At 42.0% G+C, this 25,509-nt stretch overlaps 2 protein-coding genes across 3 annotated transcripts in view; both read right to left on the bottom strand.

Moving 5' to 3' along the window:
- Positions 1-22,667, bottom strand: part of efna5b (ephrin-A5b) — a 75,565-nt gene extending 52,898 nt beyond the window's left edge. Inside the window, exon 1 of one of the 2 annotated variants that reach the window (XM_088374950.1) lies at positions 21,851-22,667. In XM_088374950.1, the coding sequence (XP_088231076.1) occupies positions 21,851-21,975 (125 nt within the window). In that variant the 5' untranslated portion in view covers positions 21,976-22,667. The remainder of the gene's footprint in view (positions 1-21,850) is intronic. The other variant, XM_088374949.1, reaches the window with a different exon arrangement.
- LOC148397788 (immunoglobulin superfamily containing leucine-rich repeat protein 2-like) lies at positions 478-1,724 on the bottom strand. Its single transcript, XM_088376589.1, has one exon. The coding sequence runs from the start codon at positions 1,710-1,712 to the stop codon at positions 672-674; it is 1,041 nt and encodes a 346-aa protein (XP_088232715.1). The 5' UTR covers positions 1,713-1,724; the 3' UTR covers positions 478-671.
- Positions 22,668-25,509: the final 2,842 nt, after the last annotated feature.

The raw sequence follows: 25,509 nt of genomic DNA, 5'->3' as shown, positions 1-25,509 counted from the left end.
AACATTAAAAGAAAAAGAAATTGCACAAACACCTGCAATATCTAGTGGGACCGCAATGAGCGAATCCCGAGTTAGCAGGAGATTATTCTCCCTTTGCAAACACGGCTCATATCGAAACACATGACCCCTGGAAGATCCCATTAGGCAAATACGGGGTTAGGTCATTGGCAATATGCTGCACGAAGAATAGAATATGAACAGGTGATAAAAGGCTGCGGTTGAATAATAGTCCTCTGCAGGTTTGACTCACCGTCTTATTTTCCTTTCAAATTAATCATCATGCATGACATCATTAAGTTGAGTAGGACAGGAACGGAGCGCCTTATTTATCAGAGTGTCTGTAATAAATACCTGCATGTTCCCTGACACAAATCTGCGTTTCACTCAACAGATAGTCAGTCAAACAGTCGTGTTTCAAACTGGTTGGAAGGAAAAAAAAAAAAAAGATATGGCGCTGGAAGCCCAAAGGGGAAGAAGTGTCATGCGGTCGCGTTTATTTTTTCGGGTTTCTGTCGTAATGTTACTTCCGGTTTTATTTCGTCGGTCCTTCCGTTTCAGTTTGTGTTTCCTCCCTCGGTGTTGGTTGTCTTGTCTTCCCCGATCCCGATTGTGTGCACCTGCGTAATCGATACTAATTGTCATCACCTGGATCCCCGCCCCTTTGTGCGTATTTAGTCCGTGTCTTCCCCCTGTCTTGTGCCAGTGTGTCTTGCCTCGTCCCGACCACCAGCGATTCCTTGATGTCCGAACTCTCTGAAAGAACTCTCCTTTTTGTCTCGCCGCCGAGCGACGCTTTTGTTTGTGCCTGGGTCTCCAGCGCCTTTTTGTCTCGCCCCAGTGCGACTCCTTTTGTTGGTACTTTTTGACGACGCCTTTAGGATCAACTTGTAGGTCTTGCTGCGGTATTTGTGCACCAAGTGGAAGCACATGGCTCCTAGAAGAGGAACCGTGGACACAGTCAGAAGGCAGATGCTGACTGAGATGATGATGATCAGATTGGGGACTTTCTTTTTGGTGGCGAAGAGGACTTGGACCTCACAGTCTTCCCCCTTGTAGGTCAAACAGAGGGAGTAGTTGGTGCCAGGCCGCAAATCGCTGAGGAGGTACGTTCCCAGACCTTCTTTAACCGGCGACCACAGCACAGGTGAGTGTTTGTGGTTGGCGGTGACACACAAATGGAGTCCCGGTGAAGCGATTCTCTCATCGAGATTTCCTGTGCCGTTTCGGGGACTTTCCGAAGCTGCCGCAAAGGCGATGCTTCGGTTTGCCCGTCTAGGGATAAGAAGGGGGTCCAGTCGTATGGTCGCCTCGGTTTCTGACACCCAAAGTGCGATGACGCCAAAGTCAAACATGTAATGATTTGTGTCATGCAAGCTAGCATTCAAGGAATGACTGGAGATGTGCAATTTTTTGGCGTTCAGTCCACATTTAGATGAACCGGTTAACCTTTTAAAAGATTGAGGTTTGGCTTCCGTGGTAGGCAAATCCGGGTTAGAGACAGAATCCAAATGAGATATTTCAGTCACGGACAGCATCGGTTGTTGTGTTGCGTTGTCAAGACCAGGCGTGATCTCGTCCTGTGCAGATGTTTCTTCTGATGAAGGCGCCACGTTGACGGAAAGGGAATCTACTGCGGTGCCAAATTCATTGGAGGCGGAGCAGCTGTAGTTGCCTCCAGCCGCTGCGTTGAGGTGTGAGATGAAGAAGATCATTTTCAGCAATCAGTTAGCTCATTTTATTCCCAACTGTAAGAAAGATAGAGTGAGTCAGCGAGCCCCAGGATACACCGCAGTGTGATTCATGGTGTTTTAAAAAAAAAATAGAATAACAACAAAAACATTGCAGCGTCATCACAGCTTGAGTGAGGACAAGATACTGTAAAGCAAAATGATAAGTCACAGCTTAGACTGTAGAGTCATAAAAAATGAAAACAAAACTTCCCCTTTAATAAGCGTAGTATATAATCTTGCTTTCAAAATGTGCACTAACGCAGTTATTTGAGTTACAGAGGAACCACTTAAATCAAAAGTACCCGAGGCCATACAATTAGAAATTCAACCAAATTTGTTGTCATGGTGACAGTTTGGTTCTTGAATGAGTTATTTGTATTTTTACTACCTATGGCAAGAACTGTTTTGTTTCTGGGACATTGTGTTGGACCTCAGATGTTCCGCTCCATGTTTGTCCTTCCTCTTATTAAAACGTGCATTCATTTCACTTAAAACATAATTATCGAATGGACCAGATTGATTGTGAAAAGAAGCGAGCCAGCAGATTACAAAGGTTGCTGCACTTTTGTCCTGCTCAAATATGCATCTGATTTGAATTACTCTTAGCCTGTCCGTGGTTAGCTACTAATGCACATTCCACTTTCTGGTTGCTAAGGTAACCCCTTTTGTATTTTTCCCATTAGTTGATAAACAGCAGCTCTTTGCCCTGTATTTTCACTCAGCATCACATTCGGCGTCTAGCTGGATTTCTCGAGTTCTCGTCATCACTTCTGAGCACCGTGGCCTCGGTTTAATATTTGAAAAGAGAGGGAGTGAGATCTTGTTATCTCCTCTCCGTTATCTGACCTCCATACAGAATCAGGAGCCTGTCATAAAGCACAAGGCCCAGAGAGAGTAGACGTTCCTGGGGTTACCCCGCCCCAAAGACCCACCGACCAGAGTCCCCTGGCAGGAATAAAAACCGACAGACGGATGAAAGAAGCGATGACCGCCCCCTCCGATCCCCAGCCTGTCTTCTCCATCACCCTCCCGCAGGAAAATTTAATAAAGTCCACATACCACGAGCCACACAGGACAGCGAGAAGGCAACACATGAAAGCAATAGATGGCAAGATTGAGCGAGGAGGCGATGGAGGGCAGACGGTGATGACTGACCCTCACCCACCGAGTCATCTTAGACCTTCGCAAGTGTCACCGAATCCCGGCGCTCGGATGAAAACAACAAACGGCAACAATGCCACTCACGTACACACCTACAAACATTAACACTTCTTCTGAACTTGGAACTGTACAAATTCTTCAAACACATAACACGGGTGCTTGAGCGAGGGAGGAGGGAGGGATTGAGTCTGGCGCAGAGGGGTGCCGGGGTGAAACAAAACATGCCGTGTTGGCATAACAATGCCCTCGGACAGATACTCGCAAACGCACACGCCATAAGATTAACATGTGTCCTCTTTAATAGATGATTACTCCCAGCAGGAGACCTGCGAGGCAGCGTGGGGAACATGATTCACAGATCAGACAGGAAAGAGGGGCAAGTTGGAAGTAAGTCAGAAGAATACCAAAGGAAGAATACAAAACAAAAAAAAAAACATAGTTCCGCTGGGTAGTGTGTGAAGACGTGTCAATGTTGTTTAACGTGTGTGCACTCACTTTGTGTCTTGCTAAGTGTTCACCAACAGATGGTGTCTAATCTATGGAGCCCCTCATGCACCCCCCCACCTTTTTTTCCTCTACCTCCTTAAAGCGCAGCAGGAGCTAAGAACCCACTCATTAAGTACAAATGAACTTCCTCTTTCAAAACAACAACACAGAAACACCGACTCTGATCTGACCTGCTATTAGCACATTAGACCGAGCTGCACCGAAATATATTTAGCATCTGACTAATCATCACCTACTTGAAGGTAGTGTTTAAAATGCTAAATATTAAGTCTATCTGCACATATTCATGCATCTTCAAAGGCATAATTGATTTGATGCGGCAAGTCATCCCAGCATGCATGCTAATATAGGTCTGACAGAGCACGACTCACAGTTTCAAACATGTCAAAAATCTGCTAGGAAAACACAATCCAGGCTTGCATTTTTCTTTAGAGGTATAACAAAGAAAATCATGTTTTATTTATGTTGGTTTTTTTTCTAAAGAAAATCCACCTCCAACATAAATCAAATGCAATTCAATGAAGGGTCAAGGGAATTTTGAGATGCGGCTCAAACGTAAACATGAAAATTCAACGTGAATATTGCCTTCGATCTAGACGCTACACGAAGACTTCCATTTCCAACTAAGTGGCTGTTTGAATTGCATGCATATATCCTTTTGTGTTTGTTTGCCCTGATGTCTTATAACACCGTCGTCTTCAAAACAACAAGACCAAAACAGGATGCGGCCTTTCTACTTATGCGGGAGGTAGCAAAAAATTTAGGTGGTTCTTGGAGATGTTCCGCACACCTCTCCAGATTTAAGATTTCTTGGGTGACTTTTCTTAGAAGTCAAATTAGTGAAATACATTTTGTCATGGAATTGCTTCTATATCTAATCTGTCACTAAATGACAAACAGAGCTTCACATTTAAATTAGCCTGAATCAGCAGGTGAGCGCTGAAGGAAAAACTTTTTTTTTTGCAGACAATCCGTCCATGTCTGTAAAGCTGTGTGTGTTCCGTCTATGCTGTTGCTGCTGTGACAGCTGCAACTTGAGCAAGATCCAACATTATCCCGATTAACTGACGAGACTTGTGTCTTCGCATGTTCCCCACACATTTGAGCTGCCACTCTCATCAAACATGTATGTACCACCTCTCCAAAAATATACATATTTCTATATTGATTTCGGTGTCCTCTTTAAAAAAAAAAAAAAAAAAAAAAGAAAGAAAGAAAGCTGGACTTTCATAGCAACCTCTGAGCAAGCCTCGGCATTGACAATGAGAACATTCTCAGCCTCATTACAAGCCATCTCAAGGATGAAGAGGCAAAGAGGGGGACGAGGGCCACCGTAAATGCATTTTCAATCTCTTAACTTTCTCACCTTGCTGCATTACATCTTTGCTGTGATGAGAGCGAGCTCGCCTGTACACGTAAACTGATTAAATTCACAAAGGGTGACGGCCCAGGTTAGATTGGATAGACATTTTTTTTTTGTTGTTAAAGGGGTGGCGGGAAGTTGCATGGGGACATAAGGAGAAAGTGACAATAAAAAGAACGAGAGAATAACTTGGGATTGGAACACTATTTTGCTAATGATAAAATGGCACATTCATCTAGTTTGTATAGCGCTCATCATGAATAAGATTGCAAGTGAGCATCGCTAGCTATCCAAAGTCGTCAGCACTTGGTTCATTAAAACAAAATTTGGCTCACATTTTGAAACGGTGCCACGACTTTTAATCAAAACAAACAGATCGGAGCAGTGAGTCGTGGGCTGGCCCAAAATGATGACATCACGTGTTGATATGAATGACGATTGATTGATAGGTCCAATGACACCGTAGCGTGAAAGATAATGACACGATACATCACAATATTGATATTTGTCCTACACGTTATTTATGTATCGCTGACTCCAAGTGTAGAACTAGGGGCTGTGCTTGTATTTTATCCCAGCATACATGCAGATACTGTATCGATTCTTGCTGTGAGGGCTCAGCAACTGTGGAGGGGTATTAAATAAAAGAAAAAGGAGCGGCCGGGGGGACAAGAAGATCTATTTTCTTTAGAAAGAGAAGAAAGGAGGGATAGAAAAAAGAGGACTAAAATTGAGGAGTGTTGCCAGTCCGTTCACGGTATATCTTCTTTCTCCCCGAAGCACACAGCCGCCGCTGCCGTCTTTTGTTGCCGGATGCCCCGGTCAGCACATTCTGCCTCTTGGTCTGCGGAACCTTCACCTTGCCTTCTGTTGTCGATATTTGTAGCACGACTACTAAGGCTGGTGGAAAGGCACGCTTGGATACACAAGCAGGTTGGCCAAATGCAGTCTGCATGTAGCATTCAGGACATTGCGTGCCAAGAATCTTCCAGAGTGATCTTTGTGGAGTTCACCACATGACCTCGCCTACATTGGCGGCGCACGCCAGACATCGACCACTTATCCTCCTCACTCTGACCCGAAGCCCATCAACAGAACAAGACCGGGCAAGCGTGAGAAAAGGGGCAGCGGGCGATAGACACGAAAGGCGTCACGAAATGAAGAAAGGGAGCCCCTCGGAACGACAAGCACACAGACGTCTGAGTGTGGTTAAACTGCTGGCATTCCGTGCACGGCCAGAGGCAGCTGTTCTTAAGAGAGACGCCGTGGCTGGGCTGGATGGAAAGAATCTTCCCGGTGTGAGAAGATGGCAATTTCACCTGCTGATATTTTCAAAATAGCACATACGTCTCTCATGACCAGAGTACAAATGATGCACACGGGGTGCGCATGCAATAAAATCTCCACTAATGATGCTTTAAAGGCATAATTCAGCCGTGGAATATCCACCATCCTTAGGGTTGCTAAAATAATAAGAAAATTACATCTTCACGCCTGTGGGTGGGTTTGGATAACCTTTACATCGGCGGTGCGCGCTGATCTCCTGCTAGTCTGAAACACGTCCCCCTGACCTTCCAATTAAAGCTCAGTACGGAGGAGAAGCAACACACTAAATCTTCCCCAGGCTGCTGGTTTGGACACTGGTGTAAAACAGCCTGCAATAAAATCATTACGAGACGGTAAAACACTGGAAAAAATTCCAATTAAAGAGGCCAAACACTGGGGGTAAACAAAGGCAGAAGGAGGGGGATTATTTGGACTCCAGATATGTGTGAGTATTTGCATAAAAAGGTAGAAAAAATTAACATGCAATCAAATGGAATGGTCAGCGTCAAGAATAGCAGGCGCTTTCAAAAAAATACATTCTAAAGATGTTTTTAAAATGGAGATGTTCATTAACTCAGACACAGCACACTTGAAAAAAAAATCTGAGCTGCTCATTTGAATTTTGCGATGACATTTATTTAACGCTTGGACTTAAAATTACACATAAATAACACTTGTTCAGATAATTGTAGCACCCAAAAAACAGTTTATCCTTAATCATCCATCAGATGGTGCCGGTTAAACTAAATGGCATCTACAGGCTTGTGCAATGGCATTTCTTGATTAAACTCTCGCCAGCTAATTGCACTAAATTAGCCTTAAATGTGAGGGTTCATTACAGTACAGAAAATAACCACATTTGGGATGCACATAGCTTGTCTATGTTAACGCGCCGCTGATGTATAGCTCCGTTTAAATATGCAAAAACAAGTAAAGCAATTAAATGCAGTTGGCTCATCTCGCCCCTGTTCAATGTAATTAGCGGCGCAGTAATACGCTATTATGTCATATTGATGGAGGGTCGTTGTTGTAATGAGCCGAGGTTTGGCCACCACGCAAAAGGTCACGTGGTCTCTTCCGATTAGAATCGGACTGGGATTAATGTTAAAACTGCAAAGTGCAGGCCCGCTTGTGACGTAGGAGGAGGATTTCCTCGATTAACTTTTGCCGTGAGACGCAATCCATACCTGCCGGCACTGATAGCAGGCCAGGGTTGGCATGTGGTGCCTCGCTGTAAATAAATTAGCATAGGAGCTCAACTAAGCGTAGTCGCACACGCCAAATGGCGGATGAGCAAAATTGTATTTCACAGAAGGCTGCCTGCATTGTTTCCAAGCAGCCATGTTGACTTGGGTGCTTCAGTTAATTAAAATTATTTTGAAAACTTAATTAGCCCTTCTTTTACAAACAACAAATAAAATCAACCCATTAAAGGTCTGTACAGAGTTGAATGCAGATCCTAAAAAAAAAAATTTTAAAAAGTTAAAAACATCTATTGAGGAGCTTGTGAGGGAAAACGACTCAATGCGGCATTTAGCCCGCAGGAAGAGAACAATAGCACAGATCAATGGTAAGCTTGTAAAATGCCGCAAATTTGAAAAAAAAAAGGAGAGCTTAATTAGAAAAGAATGGGTAAATCTGAGATTAATAGGAGAGCTATCGCTCATTGATCCCCGTTTAATACTTTTAAATGCGTGTATTTGGAAGGAGTTTGGTGCAATCTTCTGTCTACATCTTTATGGGGCAGCGCCACTAGGTGTATAGGCCTTAAGTGCACTCGTAAATTGCTTTTATGACTTGGTGAGACGTATCGCCGTTAATGTTTCCATTCGCCGGCTTCATGGTCATATAGGAGCAACTCTGGTAAAATGTACTTTCAAAAACAAAAAAGTGGCATTACTATATATACACATATATATATATATATATATATATATATATACGTACATGTAATTTAAAATAATTATTATTACATTTAAGTTGAAACAAATGAAAGTATAAATTGTTGCCGTTTATGGCAATGATGTTAGTTGGCAAAACAAAGAGAGCAAGTGATTTGCCTCAAAACAGGTTATTGAGTTATTTTTAGTTAAATTAGTTCTGTAACCTCTTTTTTGATTGTTGAAAATGTAGGAAACCAAATTTTCAAATATTGTGTTGAATTGCCCAACATAAATTTTCATCAAAATTTGTTGCTTTAAAATTTTGAGGGAACATCTTTTATTTTTTACAGTGTATGGATGTTTATCAGTGTATCAGAAATACAAATTCAAAAACAAATAAAAAATAAAATAGAATACAATAAATACATAATATTTAATTATAGATTGATAGGCATACCATCCTCATTGAACTGAATTGGAAATGTTAAGACTTTTCAGCACTTAAATCACAAATCTCAACAGAATCATCCACAGATTTTAAGCCCAGGGCTTTTCAAACAGACATGATGTGACCTTTCCTGAGATTAGTGACGCAAAACCGGATTTAATCATCAAAATCAGGAGACAATCATAAAAGGTCCATAACGTGATACCCTTGTTCTTTGTCTGGGAGCATTATGGTGCCACACACTCCCTGTATTGTCCAACACATGTACTTCCACAGCTCTATAAAAGACAGGAGGTATTCAGAGTTGTGTTCTACTTGTCTGTGACCTGCGCCATCCGATCCCCGCATCAAAGCGGGCCACTTTGCCAAACATGATCCTCGGCCGTTGTGCGTTAGTTTGGTTTCGAGAAGCGGATTAAACGGTTCCCACCGACGCCACGATGGAGTGGACGCTATCTCGGGTTTCATTTCGCACTACCGGTGCTGTGGCGTTATTAGAAGCTAAAAGGCTTTGTTAGGGAACACAAAAGGGAGAGCTCAGCGGCAGTTAGTCAGGCTTTGTCGAGGGTCAGAGAGGTGTTAAATAGACGACACCTGGGGCCGTGTTAACAGCTTCACCTGAGACGTTCACGCAAGGAGGGGCCATTTAAATAACTTGTAATACGTTTAAGATCAACAACGTATTTACAAAAGCGTGAAAATTGGACACAGAGAGGAACTTAAAATGTAACAAACAAAAAAAATCAAGTAACATTTAACACTGTCTAAGAAGAAAGTAAATCAGATAATTATATTCTGTCATTTTCTAAATATTGGTTTAAATAAAATTGGAGGTTTTTTTACTAGTAATATTTTAGAGCGCATTTGCAAAATAATTCGGCTGTGTTTGAATGCACATACTTTCAAATACGTTTCAATATACTTGTAGGCTAAATGCTAAAAACTTTTCCCATAATGCCACAGCGTATAGACTTATAGTTTGATCGACTCGTCAAGCCCATTGAACACCAAACACACGAAACATTTACAGACCTTAATTTGTGTACCAAGCCTTGACTGAGGCATCCAAACTTTCCGAATAAGGAGGATGGTGTTTCTTGCCGACCCTCCGATGGGTCGTTTCATTGATTAAGTGACATATCATAAGTCTTTTGCCAATATCGGCCATTATTATGGAAAAAGAATATTAACCTTGAAAGAACATTTTAAAAGTCAAAGAGGTGTATGTGGTCCTGTCGCGTTATTTAAGAGGTCATCTCGCCCAATTTATCCTTACTTAGCCTCTCTTTACTTTGGCGTACAAGGGCAATGAGTGCGCTTCCTCCAAGGTTGCTCTTTATTGATGCCACTCACCTGCACAAGCCAGCAAGTAAAAAGCTGCGAAAAGACTCGCTGGAGGGCCAGCACTCCTTTGTGTGTCTACCGTACAGATAAAACGACAAACTTTTCCAATCACCGTGAAATTCAGCAGGCTTAAATGTTATTTTGGCACACAGCTGCGTCCTATACAGCCACTTTTGGGGGCAAAACGGAGCGCATTCTAGGCCGGCTCAGCGTCAGGCCTCGTTACTCTGGATCCCCGTCTCCCTGCCACCTCTTTCATCCCCATCTTATCCCCTTTTTATCCCCCTCTCCTCGCCCCCCTTTGCTCGTCTGGCTGGTCTACAAACGCTAAAGCCCCGCAAAGGCCGACACAGGCTCGGTGTTAAAAAGTCCTATAGGGGCCTGCTGCCGCCGCCGCCGCCCCTCTTCCTTTCTTGTGCTGCCTGACTAGACTTTCGCTTCATATTACTTCTGCTATTCTAACTTTTCCACTCCTGAGCACTATCAATTATGCACTAAAATAACAGAGGGGCCCGGCTCGGAGGCAGGACATAAAGGCCGATTATGAATTGAATAATTCAACCGCCTCTGTGCCATGTTCTTCCTTCTCGTGATACAACAAAGATGGCTTCCCCCAGAAAATGTATACACGAGTGTTCCAAGTTTAATGTGCAGAATTGCTCTCTCTCTCGCTGTATCCTAAAGGCAAGAAAATGTGAGTAGAGTGACAAACTTGATTTATTATGCTTTTGCAGACCTGGTAAATGAATCCTGCCAATTTGTTTCTACTTTGAAAATCTCCTGGTTTGTTGTTTACGTCTTAAGTCGACAAGTGAGATCAACAAACTCAGTCGCCCTAATGTTCCAAACATGTCTACCTGGACTTCATTCTCCACCAATAGCGTGCAAAGGCTTGGGCCAACTCAGACACCACAGACACAAATGAATATTTCATCAGGCCGCTACAAGACAAACAATCCGTCTGCAATCCAATACAACAAATAGGATGCATCTCTTCTCCCAGGGGCTAATAACAACAACATCAGCCCTGCGTCTCATTAAGAATACGATGGCTGAAACATCTGCAAATTGTCATTTCTTTTTAGGTATACATGACCGAAAGGCTGGTTTGCATTTTGTGTTTATGAGTAGAGCAGGAAGCACTTGGGAAAAATAAAAACATTGAGGAGGTGAATAAATCATATTATCAATGGTCATTAAAAGACAAAAATATTTGCAAGTGGAACAAGAAAACAAATTAAATATAAAAAAATATTTTTTTTGTCGAACTTATAGTTTATTCAAGCAAGACAAAAAATAAATCTTTCCTCAATTGTATATTTTTAACTGCAAAAGACATGCTTTTTAATGACATATATATTTTTATATTCACATATGGCCTGAATTGCTATTTAATATTTATTTTAAAACAAACTGTGATTTTCCTTCAGTCTCACATTTAATTTCTCCAGAGTTGGCCCAAGGTCAAACCTTTAACAGCCACAAAACAGCTGGGCCACAAACGGTCACTTGGGGGGGAAAAAAAGAAAGAAACAAAAATCCCCAGCAATCCTTCGTATTTGTGCTTCCGTTTGCCTTGCCGCGCTATAATCCCGACTGGAATGTTGGACAGCCTCAAAGAACTGAACAGCAGGTGAAACGAAACTCTCTAGAGAGTCCTGTTGTACTAGAAGTAGTTCTGCTGTACTCTTGTGGAGGAAAGGTTATTATGTTTTACTCAAAATGTCTGGTGAAAATAGAAAAAAAATGGGTATATGAGGATTGGATTAAAATGGATTAAAATATAGTACATTCCTAATTTCCACTTCTCATGCATGGCTCTAATTCGTTGAGCACATATGTCAAGTGGCTTTACTTGAAGTAATTCTGGATTGGAACAAACATGATTTAGAAAGAAATAATAAAGTGGGGGAGGGGGGTAAATGGGTGCATAACAGCAGGTAGTCAGCATGTGTGCTAAGAAGCTGGCTGCAGCCACAACATTGAGGCTTGGTAGTGGTCATGCTGGGTCACATCAGCAGGACCACCAGAGCCGATGACAAGGACAGTCAACTTAAGGAGCTATTAATCCTTCAGACCGGAGTGTAGACAATATGGCATGAGAAGCAAAAGAGTGGGAGGAAACCAAATGGCCTATATTTCATGGATCCGCAACGGGATCGAGACTTAAAAGCTGGGGAGCAGCGGGAAGACGGGATCAGAACAAAAACAACGATGGAAAATATCCGATACAACGTTACTCATAACCACAATTATGAAAAATTATGGAAAATTATTGTGGAAAAATGCATCTGATCGCTTTCAGGAAACATTTATACTATGAAAGTTAGGTTGCAAAAAATAACATTTTAAAAATGATATGGTTTGCAAGTTTTTGTTTGCTCGTTCTGTTGTAAAAAAAAAAAAAAAAAAATTCTCAATACTTTTGTTGCTCTATATTTGGGTTAGAAATTTGGCTTCGGCCTTCCTGTGTGCAGTTTACATGTTCCCCCCCGTGCCTGCGTCTGTTTTTGAACCCTGACCCAAAAACAACACTGGCGACCTGCGCACACGCTTGCAAACCTTTGCCGCTCAGTGAGATACGGGTTTAAGACTGCCCAATGGCAAGATTAAAAACGAGCAACTTTGGAGTGTGGAAGAGCGTTAGGGGGTGAAGCACTCACCCAAGGACGTAGCCATGGGCAGCACTCATCACATCTGTTCATGTGGAGGCCGTAGGCCACTTTAGGGACTCCCCTTAAGTCTCACTTATCTCATTAGACCCTAAAAACTGATAAATCTGAATGCCAGCAGAGGCCAGCGAGAAACATTCAGAAGAAAGGAGGGAAGGAGGTAAAGAAGAACGAGGGGGGGGGTCAGAGGAAGGCTTTTTTTGTGGGTGTCTCAGGACAATGAGCTGATGGCTTTTTAAGCCTCTCAGTGGCTCCGGGTTAATACCCCTGGCTGCAGTCATGGGATAGGGCACAGTTCAAAGGCTGCTGCTCTTTCCAGCTTGATGCTCACTGACTCACAGCAAGAAAATAAACAAGCGGGAAAAGAAAAACAAAGAGCGCGTCTCTTGCAACTTGAACACATCACTGAAGAAATAATGAAGTGCGGCTCCTGAAACATACCAGCGTGTGTGTGTGTGTGGGGTGGGGGGGTGAAGTGTGCTTGCGGTTGTTGGTTTGTGTTCATCGGGGTGTCATATTTAGTTATGCGGGGTTGATATTCAGACCAGGCTGAGATGAGAGGAGAGGGTGGAAATGGGATTCATCACACATTCCGGGGATCAGCCGTTTTCCCTCTAGGGGTGAAAGAAAAAAAAAATCTACACAAGAAAACCATCTGCTGTACATAAACAATAAATGACGGTTACACACGCAGCTGACACACAACTTTGTGAAACGGCAAAACTATAAAAGGGCGTGTGAAAAATTGGGTCAAAAATAGTACGATTAATAAAAGAAGGTGTGTTTACGCTGCTTTCTGAAAGCAGACTTTGAATGATCCGTTTTATCATTCCACTGTATTTTACACACTAACCTATTGGACACCAAACAGACCCAAACAACATTAGGAAATGTTCCGACATGACCAAAATGACACATTAAGTCACAATATAATGTAAAAAAAAACGTAGTCAAAAGACAAATAGAGAGACAATCCCGATGAGCTGCACAGTGTTTGAATTACAACCAGGCTTAATTAGGCGCATTATTCATCACGATGACTGTAACAAGTCCGTTTATGACCTTCACTTGCACAGACACTTTTGAGGACAAAAACAGTTGGCTATTATTGCGCCAGTCAGTCTCGTCAGATGATATATATAAATATATAGTGCTTTGGCGCTAAGCCATCCATTAGGGCGCTACATTACACACGCTGTGATATATGCGATTTAGAGGCAACTGCAAGGGCACAATGCAATATGTCACAGTGGCTGCAAAGCAAGAAGCAACTATCGTACCACGGCACCATCTCCACTGATCCCCCCCCCCAACACCCGCCACCAATGAAATAAGGCATGTGTGAAGGAAACAAAGCGAGGGGTCCGAACCTGAGGAGGCTTAATCCCGTCTCTGCAGAAAATAACCCCAGGGTCACCGACCACAAAGACGACACCTCCGCTGGGTGAGGAACCCGAGTCTCCTCCCCTGAGGGACTGCCACAAACTCCTCCAACCTCTGTCGGCACGAGGAAGACAGCCAGAGACATGCATCTTTAAATCTTGCCAAGGACAGACAAGGATGGAAACGGAGGGAGGATGGATACGGCTGGTTGCAAATGAGGGAACCTGCCAGCCCCCCACCCCAACCCTCCTCCATTCAAGCTGGCCTCCTCACCCCCAGCTACTACAAGCATCTCCCCCTCATGTCTGCCGTTGACTCTACTCCTGTCCTGCCGTCTATTTTTTTTTCTCCTCCTCCAGTAAGCTGACGACAACTCCGGCTCTCGGTTTCTCTTCACCATTCACTCGGTTCTACCTCGCTCCCCTGCCTTCGCTCTCTTTTTCAGCCTCTATTTAAAGTGCATGCATTACTTTCAGCCCATGTAAAGTGGACAGGGAGAGCGGAACAATGGCCGCCTTTCAGCGGAACGGCCCAGCTTTGGAGATGGAGGTAGTGGGGGCGATGTTGGCTCCTTGTCGTTTTCTCAACTCAAGCAGGCGAAGGAAGCAAGCTTATTATTGGCCTGCAAGAATTTTGGAGGTTTTCTACAAAAAAGAATGCATTGACATTCGTTCGGCAGTGTGGAGCTGCCAATACGGAGTAAACAGTTTTGACGGGCAAATGTTAAAAACATTTTTCCCTTAATGCTACGGGAGTATTGACACGGGCATACTACAAGAATCATAAAAATTACAAACTAACAATGTTTACTTAATTTTCTAGCATATCGGTATTATGTAGGCCAACTTCCTGTGAAAATGTTGATACCCTGTGGCACTGGCTCATATTTGGCAATACGTTGAAATTTGCAATTACATTAAAATGTACTTTCAAATACTTTCAAACGTAAATGCAAATATTGTTCAGATGTTTTGGGAAATATATTTAAACGCATCCGCTAGTCTGTTCAATTATATTTATCAGTCAAAAATCTTAACTACAAAATGGCCATTACATGCTTCCGCACATTCATATCATATGAATTTATTTCATGTGTATAATTGTTTTAAGTTAGTCTTTTTTTTTTAATACTTGGGTATATTTTTCCTAATCAAAGCTGACTTTGACTTTGACTTTGACTTTGATTAGGAAAAATATACCCAAGTATTAAAAAAAAGACTAACTTAAAACAATTATACACATGAAATAAATTCATATGATTTGCAGAATTTTGCAAGACCACAATTTTTTTGACTGTTTATTTTGACAACAACAATTTGCTTGGTTACGATTTTGTTTTTTCCATTTCTTGGCAGGCAAAGTTCTAATGACAAGATACTCAGTTTTTTAAACGTTATCTTCTGGCAACTAAAAACTCCCAATATGAGAAACGGCAAAGAGTCTGTTCCACTTCTAAAAGAACCACATAAAAGCGTGTCGGCTGACTGTTTCCCAGCCGGTCAAGACGAATAAGCACACGAATCATTTACAACCCGGCTGAAACCCATCAATTAGGTCTTTATTCACGAGCTGGAGATGTGTTCCCTTCTGGGATCTATTCTCCACACTGTGGTCCAGCTAGAAAAACATCCAGTCACTACTCCCCCGCAGACCCTCGAGTTAAATAAGGAAAATGCGGCAGAAAGGTCCGAACGCAGCCAACCATGACCGGAATTATCTGTGGAAAATAAGTCTGGTCTTAAAAATAAAAAAAAAAATGTCAATCTCACTTGCTGCCCTCACATTTTCCAGCTGGATGGTGACAGAAAGTAAAGAAAATAAATAAAAAAATAAAATAAAATTGGAATCCATTAGTCCTCTTGGCCTTTACGAGCGGGCGTGGTTCCTGTAAAGCCAGTGGAAGTCAGACAGTAAATGTATTTAACAAGGTCAAATCACCCATAGCAGAATGTGCTGGTTAAAATCAGCAAATGGATTTAAACGTGTGCTCATGGGGGGGAGTGGGGGGGTTAAGAGCAGAGGTCCTCCAGAAGCTCACTCAGCAGCACCGCTCTCTGGTCAGGGGTGATAGCTCAACCAAGCGTTACTGCTGGAACAGCTGCTCCTGGGCCACCATCTTACAGAGCAGAGGAGCCCAAGCAAGGATACGCTAGCGCCATTTTCCCGTATCTTAAGAAAGGAGTGAACGAGGAAGAGAAGATTCCGGGAATGCTGTTTTGGTTCTTATCAGAACTGGCAGCAACTTTCTTTAAGAAACACAATCTGGATGAACTTTGACCAAATTACACTCACTTTTAAGTCTCCTGTCTATATTTAGCCAAGTCTGCTTTGATAATATTGACAGAAACATTCAAATCCGCTTGAGAGCAAAAAAAAAAAAAAACACTTGAGGTGACTTGACCCAACTTAAAAAACTGCAAAGTAACTGCCCGGCACTTTGCACATCATTGATATTTTAAGAGCAACACAAGCCAGACAGCCATTGCAAAAGAGGCAAGGAACTTCACAAAGTGACTCGTAGCCAAAGTAAATTGTTGGGAGGAAAAAATAAAATACGGTATCTTTCGTTGGACATTAAACTGCTGCTGCATAAGCCGGTTAATTCCAAGCAATGCTTCCAAGTTCTTTACAAAAGGGTTGAATACAAGACAGATTGTTCCACTGATAGCAGTGTTTCAGCACTCCATCTGACCTTGGAGCGATTACTGTGAAAACAAAAACCGGGGCATTAAGAACTGGGCCCCAGTCAAGGGAGGAGGGAATGTGAAAGTGAAATGAGCTTGACTTCCATTAAACGCCGTCCATATTTTTCAATTTAATATGACATCTCACTCCAGTGAAAAGGGCTCATAAAACGGAGAAATTTGGCCATGTTTTGGTATGGAGACAGCAGTCACATTAGATACACTTGGACCATCGACCGAGAACTGGTACAAGAATTCTTCCCGTACAAACATAACTCCAATGACAGTCAGTAAAGCAGCCAGATTTTTAGGGCCAAATCATCGAATTTTACTCCTTCCAATATTTACCTCCTGTACTCAGATCAACATTCACAAAGGAAGTGAGGTGAAAATAAATAAATATCAAAATATGAATATGATTCTATTTGGATCTCCACCAAAATTATATATATATATGCTGCTCTGAAAATTTTAATGCAACTCATTAAAAGGCAGAATTTAGGTAGTCAAATTGTAAGATGCCTTTACCCGACCAGAGTTACATCTCCCCGTCTCACGTCTGACCAACAAAATTTCTTCAGTGTGCAGTGTAGCAGCTCCTCGAGGGTCACGGCCAAAAAGTCCTCGCTCTCCACCGCTGCCACACGCCGAAAGAGCAGCTGCTCTGCCAAGCACATGGACTCCGCATTGACTGCTGCCTGCCGGCCTCATTTTCTTGTTTAATAGGAAAAAAAAATCTAATCTAAATGGAAAGTGCATTTACAGGTCTGTTGAGAAAATACAATGTGACATCTAAACCTTGACTAAACCAAGAAAAAAAAACAATTTCTCATTTAAATCATCCCTGCTCGCAAACATTGTTTTTGTTTTTCTGCCTTCTCCTCCTGCTCACTCTCTGCGTCGCTTCCACTTTTGGACCTGGCAGCTCAAGCCAGAGCTAGTGGCTGCCGGTCCCGTAGGCAAAAAAAAGACTACGGCGCAGAGGGTCATTACTGAGAACTAATCAGTCCTCAGACAGAGGAAGAGAGTGCTGAGGCGAGAGTTTAAAAAAAAAAAAAAAATGCAATAAAGGACTGGATAGAGCCACATATTACATTTATGAGGTATTATGGTCAAAACCTCACTTATTCATGCAATCAAAGTTTACGTCAACTTGATTTTTTTAAAGGAATACTTTCCAATGGAGTCAGGAAGAAAGCATGACATTTCTGGTGCAAATTCATTTTCCAGACATTTTAGTCCTTGAAAGGTTTTCAGAGTTTGTAATGTCGCCACCTGGCGCTTGGCCATCTTCAATGTGCTCCGTTTTTCAACAATTTGCATTAAATTGCTGACTTGGTAGGTTGAATCATTTTAAGAACTTCTGGTAGTGTTGTATTGATAATTGTTTTTTTTTATTTCCATGAAAAATGCCTCTTAGCAAATTACGCAAATTAAGAAAAAAATATTCCGTGCAATACAACTGACGCTGTTTGCAGTTTGTAATACAAATTGGGACAACTTCGTTCCAAGCGATCTTCCACATACTCTGGTAGTCATTTTTTTTGCACGTTAGAAGGCTGGGTGACTGAGAAATGCGTTTTTCTAAATTGATAAATTTATTTTTAAAAGATAGTTTTTTTTAAATGACAATAAAAGTTTAACATGAAATGTTTTACAATATGTAAAGTACATACAATGCACTGCCATTGCTTCTAAAAGCGTGAATCGTCAAGAGAATTTATGTTTACCAATTAATCGATTCTTGAAATTTGTCCTTAATACATTTCAAAATGTAAAATTTGCACAAATACATTATTTTTATCTTTCAGATGTAAAGTACTGTTTTAAACGTTTGCTTGAATTCCGATGAATCGTATTTTTTTCTTTTAATCGGAAAAAAAAAATTCAGCGGAGACTCATGATTCCTGCACATTACCGCCACCTTGTGTTTGATCCATCATCCGCACACTCAATGAATTGACATTGACATCACAAAGAAACAATTGTACAAATGTACAATTGTTGGACATCAAAAATTCAACGTGTCGAGACGCCTAATATACAATACAGACTATTACTAATTTGCACATTACACAATAAAATAAGTTTCCCTAAAGGAGTCTAGTCTATTGGTTAACACTAAGCCATCCGTAATATAGAGCGTGAAACTAAAACAAAAACAACAAGCAATCGGCACGGTCAAGAACGCACTGACTGACAAACACCTTCAAGGAGAGTCACAAAGTTCAACGCCTAAAGTCGTGTGACCTCTCACAGTCATCCTGACCCCAGAGAGCCCACCATCGCGTGCAGATGGATTCCCGAAATATCTAATTGTATTCATTCATGTTTCAGCGCCGAACAAGGAGATACAGACTGAGAGAGAGGCGGCGAGGGAGGAAAGCTTAGCGGGACATGTCGCAGAAGAAAGGGCACTAGTCTGTCCTCTCATTAGAATAAATACTCACAAGCAAAGGCAGCCGGCTGAATTGCAGAGGGCAGACGCTGCCCAAGTGAAATGTCCTTTTATTTAGAAGATGTTTCAAGCTGAATGAACCCTGTGAGAGGACATGTATTAAGACTTCCCCAAACACTTCTTGACTGGCCAGAACGCTAAATGAAGGTAGAAGACAGATCCAGGAGCAGTTCAACGAGAAAGTGAAGTTAGTAAAGTTGTTTTGTTTTGTTCTTGGTCTTTAACGGTGGAATTGAAGATGGATTGAAGCCAAGCAAACAGCCAGGAAATCCCCTCAGCCCCCCCCGACTAACAAACGCTTGCACTGATGGCGACGAATTTCAAACCCGCGCCAACTTTTTTTCAAGGTTAATAAGAATAAGGTTCCCAAATTGCGGAAAAAAATATCCTGTCCATGTTGGACTCTAGCAGTATGATATATATATATATATTTTTTTTTTTAAAACTTCTACTCCATCTAGTCTGTGTTTTATTGGTCTTATATTTTATTTGATTGGATTTATCTTTGGAAATATTATTTAATATTCTGTCTGGTTAACATGATTTTTACAGCACTTTAGTTAACGTTTTTTTTAATGTACTTGATAAACAATTTGGATTTAAATTGAATAAATAGTTCAACTGTGATTGAGCACAGTTTTGATACAGTTTTCTTGACCGTGCAGGGTAAAATGTATTTTACATGGATGTATTTAATGATTGGACATATTTTAAGCCATTACTTTCAATTTTGATAATCGCACTAGAAACATACATTGTGTGACTTCTGCCTGGTAATAAAGTTGGAGGATAATATGACACAAAGACATAATATGTCTAACTTGGGCGTAATAAATCAGAAACCAAAGAAATTTTGGGACACCCAAAACGACTTGGGGTGATTAATTACCTCAAGCCAGTCATTTTCCAGCCGGGAGAATCTGCGGTTTTGCCGGCTGGAAAAATGAATGGCCGCTAAACGGCTTCCTCTCCAGGAGTTAGTCTGAAATGATGTCAGCTTTACACTTTTGAAGTCACCTGCTGTATCATTTAAGACGCCTCGCTTCATTAGATTGCACCTCAGTGGACTCCCGGAGAGACGGGATCACTTTTCCGAGTTGACACTAAAATTGATCGGAATGACTTTAAGAACAAAAAGCGGCAGCAGCTTTCACCAATTATATGTTAGATGTTTGTTAGTGGACTAATAAATAGGCCAAGTCGGGTTTGGGAGCGAACTTGACCGGTATGAGCAAACTTACAAGATTTAAAAAAAAAAAAAAAAAAAAGTTTCCTTCCTCGAGGCAAGACAGGATTTGGAAGACCAACAGGGCTCATAGCCGGGCTTTACTTCACACTGTGCATCAGAAAGAGGCAAAACATGAACCCAGCTTGGTGCAAACTTCTCGTATTGCCCTCTTCTCAATGTTAGCGAGTTTAACTTCAATTTGGTATTATGAGCTGAAAGTGGGAAAACCTGTCAGCACATCTGGAAAAAATCAAGTTAACAGAGCGTCCAGTCGAGTCAAAACTTTCTCGCTGAAGAAAGGGGAGAAAACAAAATATGGTCCAGTCAAAGGATGTCTATCAACAGCAGGAATCAAGGTCAAAATTATGGTGAGAGAAAAATAAAGTCAATAACGGCAAGTCGACCGCAAGCCGTCGTCAAGCGTGAGGATATCAACGACAAGATCTACACACACCGTTGGATTTTGTAAACTTGACCGCTAAACTGCTCCAATAAATGACCCTTGTCTTTCCAAACAGAGTGCAAATACAGGAAATGTTTTTGACAATAGTTCCTAAAAATGAGAAGTATAAAGGGTATGATGATTTTCTTAGTCAACAAATTTTCATTTCCATTCTCCAGTTGTGTGACAAACAACTCAAGTGTTTCGACTTAACACGTCTGAGACAAAGCTGCTCAGTCGGACCCCAGAAAGGGAAACGCCTGACTAATATGTGCAACGTTCCTGCCTCAGATGAAAAGTAGTCAAGTTGTCTCTTAGATAAATGTTAACTTGAGCCTCCATGCTGCGGATCGGCTGCGAGTCTTACAGATCCTGACTTGGGAAAAATCTGACGGCTGTTTTGTGAAGGAGGGAAAAGTGTTTTTGTTCTTGGGCCGTTGTTGAATTTCAGGCGGTAGTATAAATGCGTGCATTAATCCATGACCAGTGTGTCAAAAAAAGGCTAAAATGGTAGAAATAGTTTTGTGTTAAATGGTGTAAAAGTTCTGAGAAAAGTTATGAAAGTTTGCGGTTTCATGTTAGAACTGTAAGAATCAGGTTTGTGGTTTTGTACTGAGAACTTTTACGCATGTCATAAAAAAAGCTCTTCGGAAAGTTTGTTGTTTCTCTAAAATGCTCACAATATTTGTTCAAATTGCATTTGAGGGGAAAATACAGAGAAATGTGATGATTTTAGTTTTTTTATGAAGTTTAACTCGCCACTGAAATGGAGAAAGCAAAAAATGCAATAATAGAACATTTCAGTAAAACACACTTAATTGTTGGTCTTTATTTCATGACGGAAAATATAATCTTGCTTTTCTACTATAATTTTTTTTTTTATTGTACTCATAGCCAATTACTCAGTTTTGTCTCACGTTAAAGTGAGCCAGTAGGTATAACAAGATTTTTTTTTCCTCCTCTACAGATTGTCTGTATAAATTAGATTGAGTGTAGTGTTAAGAGGTTCTGATCAGAGCCACATAGCGGCTCCTTTTGGTCCGGTCTGCTCGCATGGTTTGAAAATAAAATTGCAAAGACTTTAGATGTTCGATTTCTCCACGACACAACCCGCGATGGCCACACCACTGCAGAAAGCTACACAGCCGAAGCCGCCCTGCGTGCGCCACCGGTCAGCGAGCCGGAGCGGGGCAAAGCGCCCAGAGGAAGACAGCGACTTACTTGGCGTTGGTCCGGTTCCAAAAGACGGCGTAGCGGTCTGCCACCACTTTGGAACTGGGCTCCTGGCTAAAAACACACATCCACAGCACCAGGCAGACGGCGAGGATCATTTCCACTTGCAGCATCACTACGGCAAAAGTTGGCCACGTATTCCTCCTGGTTGGTGTGGCTGCAGGTGAAGCGCTCTCATGCACGACGCTCGCTCGCAACGGGCGCTGCTTGGCTCCGATCGGTCCAATGTGGCGTGTGTCCCTCGGAGCTGGGGATATATGTCCCCCCTCCTCCCCTTCTCGCGTTGGGTCTTCAGGGGTGCGTCAACAAGGTGAATGACGAGGAGCGCACCCTTGGGTGCTTGGGGACAAGTCAGTCACACGCACGCACGCACACACAAAAAGAACCGATGGCCACGTCAGAAAGCCATGTAGTCCACACAACTTTTGTCACTTCGTGCAAGGTAAGGGAGGGGAAGGGAGCCTTGACGACCAGATCAATCAATCCAAATGACAAGTGAGCGAGAAAAAAAAAATCACGCTGCCTCCTCTGCTGTGTCTCGGTGTCCGGCTTGAGGAGCTTGAGTCAAGAGGAGACACTTGTTTAGGTGCGCATCCCACCGCCTCCACATAAATGAGCCATCTTGCAAAAAAAAAAGCGGGAGGAACTAAACCAAATGCGTCGAGTCCCACGCGCGCGACTTCTTCGTCAATGTATCCGGGCGTGTGCGCTTATGGATTCGGATGTGTGTGTGTTGGAGAGCCTTGGGAGAGTGCGCGCAGCGCCCAGCAGCTCTAGACGCCGACTGAGCGAGTGGCTTTGCTTTACTGCGCTGCCATTGGCTCATGTTCCTCGGTCCGCCCATTACCCACTCCCCGACACTCCCCACGCTTCCCCACGCCGACTCCTCAAACCCAACTAAGGTAATTTAATTACGGAGAGGTAAGTACAATGTTTTTGTGTATGTGTATGTTATTATTGAGGAGCTACTGCCTTTAATAGTAAACAGAAATATTATTAGAAATTATCTGGCAATTAAATACAAACAATTTAAAAAAAGTCAAGACATTAAATTAACCAAAATTATTTAGGGAGAAAAATAGCTCTTCAATTTGATTTCGTTCGGTTGTTTTTAGCTGACAAAGTGATGCGGCATGGTGGTTTAGTGTCGTGCAGTGATTGCTAACCAGGGTGCTTGGCACACAGGTGCATGTGCAGACGGCAGAGAGATCAGGGTATCGTGGGAAATGATCAACTGACAAAATGACATTTGTCAGAAAAATATTATGTATTCATTATAAATTATTATTTGTTAAGCTGCAGCTCCATATAGTGACAGACAGAACAATTAAATGCTCCTCCATTAGATGGCAGAAGGTACAATAAGCGTGTGTATCCATCCACCTGTTGCCTTTCATAGTACGGAATAAGACAGGCTCCCTGCAAGCAGCTATATCAGCTTTGTGCTCAATTTAACAGGACTTGATTTCACACCAAAAAAAAAAAAGGAAAATGGGACTAAACTGTGATGGGATCATCATGATTTCCGTATTTTTGTTTGTGCTGTTCTATAAAAAATGTTTTAATAGAAAATTAGTGTTTTGGCTCAAATTGTACCACAGTATTGCAATTTACATTTTTTAATGTCTGGATAAAATTTTGAGTGAAATTGTGTTGTTTCTCTATTGTTGAATGAATAACATAACATCAGTCAAAACGGTGCATGGTATCTTTGCAATGACTGATATTTTGGACACAGCTCACAAAATGGATATTATTAGATTAAGTCAAATGCAATGTGGAGTTCATTGTAATATTTTCCTAAGCTTATTGAGTTACATGAGTGGAAAAGGAATGTAGTGCATTTGCACACTGAAAACTACAACTACATAGTAAATATATTTTTATAATATACATCATTGATCATGTCAATCAAAATTGTCATAATATTCGTAATGACGTAATTCTTTATATTGGAGCGCATTAGAAGGCGTACGTTGTGGCCTGCGTGTGTGTGTGTCATCTAGAATTCTGCCTGCCACACACTGCAAAAACATCAACAGCAAAAACCTTGGACTATATTAACAGGCCACATGTAATTATTCTAAATTGTTTTAATGACAGCAACTAAAGCATTTAATGTTCTTTATCACCGCTCATTAAAATAACAATAAATAGTCATATTATAAATAATGTCATTGCAATTCTGCAATGTGAACGTGTGTGTTTGCGTGCGTGGTTGGGGAGGGTTTGGGGGATCAGGCACCGCTCCAGCACTGAGACGCCCCGCAGTGGCGACCAGCTGGGATCGCTGACTCAGCCGGGACCAAATCCAAGTTTGAGTCTGCATCTGTCATCGACTTAAATCAAGACCAGCGCTCCCTTGCAGAATTTATGAAACTTTAGGAAACGAGCTGCGGCCCTCAATCCCAAACAAGGAATACCAGTCACATGAATTCATACCGAACAGATTTGTGGATATGCTTCATGTGCAGGAGGTCTACATGTAAAATGTATTTTACCCAAAATGTTGGACGGTGCTGTTTTTATGCTAATGCTAATCTAAAGTTCCACCTAACGTGAAACAGAACATTATGGATGTTTTTATTCTTATAAATTAAAGAAGAAAGACGTTCCACACTCACTGCGTGGATTTGCACAACAGGTGCCGACTGCCTTCAAAGTTGGACAGGGAGAATGGATGGGGTCAGAGGTGGGCCAATATTTTAAGATAATCCCCTTGACCTCTTCTCTCAGGCCTGTGTAAACTCTGGGGGCATTCTCTTGCTGTTCTCAACAATAACACACACACACGGACTTCAATCCACTCACTACGACGCTAGATGCTTTTTCTTCAAACATTTTGGCAGCACACACAGGACACTATCAATGAGCAAGGGGAGGAGGGGTGGAGAGGTCGTCCTGGAGGTCATTGAACATGGCTGTTTTCACACCCACTTTACAGCTATGACTACATTCCACTCCTGCTGTGTTCACTCACACACCACAAACACACACACACATACACACACATTGATAACAAGCATATTTGACTGACTAGAGGGCAGCACATACACCTCATGCTGCTTTCGTTTTCTCTGGCACAGACGGAGCTTTTCTCCTCCTCACCCCTCCTTAACCTGCTGTCACCGTCATAGTGGGCTGCACTGATTACCTCAAGAACGTCAGAGGGGAATATTAACATGGACAATTGGTGATAAAGCAAAACACTTTTTCCCTCCTGAATACTTGCAAGACACACATGAGGCACACCCAATAACCTAATACAAGAGCTGGATCACAAATGTGCACTGCAAAATCTAATCACAGTAATAGGCATATTGTTAAAGGAATAGACTGCTCCAAAAATAAAGAGAACGCATCGTCATCACAGCGTCACTCCAAGTTGATCACACTTCCCCGATCTCAACATGTCCTTTAGGAAGCAATTACAGTTGTGAATCAATTTCATCTACTGCTGTGCAAATGGACAGACACAGGGTGGGAAGGAGAGGCAATTAGCAGTCCAAGAAATAATTTTGTGGGTGGAGGTTTTGCATCCTCCACTCCCCACTAATAGTTGCATAAGGAGTAAGAAGTACTTAAAAGTAGTTCTCAAAGAGAGATAATTAAAATAAAAAAAATTAGCCACATATGTCATACACACA

The sequence above is a fragment of the Syngnathus floridae genome, chromosome 5 (genome assembly GCF_059516105.1).
Source record: "Syngnathus floridae isolate MCC-2025c chromosome 5, RoL_Sflo_1.0, whole genome shotgun sequence".
Classification (NCBI taxonomy): domain Eukaryota; kingdom Metazoa; phylum Chordata; class Actinopteri; order Syngnathiformes; family Syngnathidae; genus Syngnathus; species Syngnathus floridae.
The sequence above is the reverse complement of the archived record's forward strand: the minus strand, read 5'-3'. Positions and strand labels throughout refer to the sequence as shown.

Coding starts and splice junctions, on each gene's coding strand:
- LOC148397788 (XM_088376589.1), bottom strand. CDS start 1,712: ATGATCTTCTTCATCTCACACCTCAACGCAGCGGCTGGAGGCAACTAC.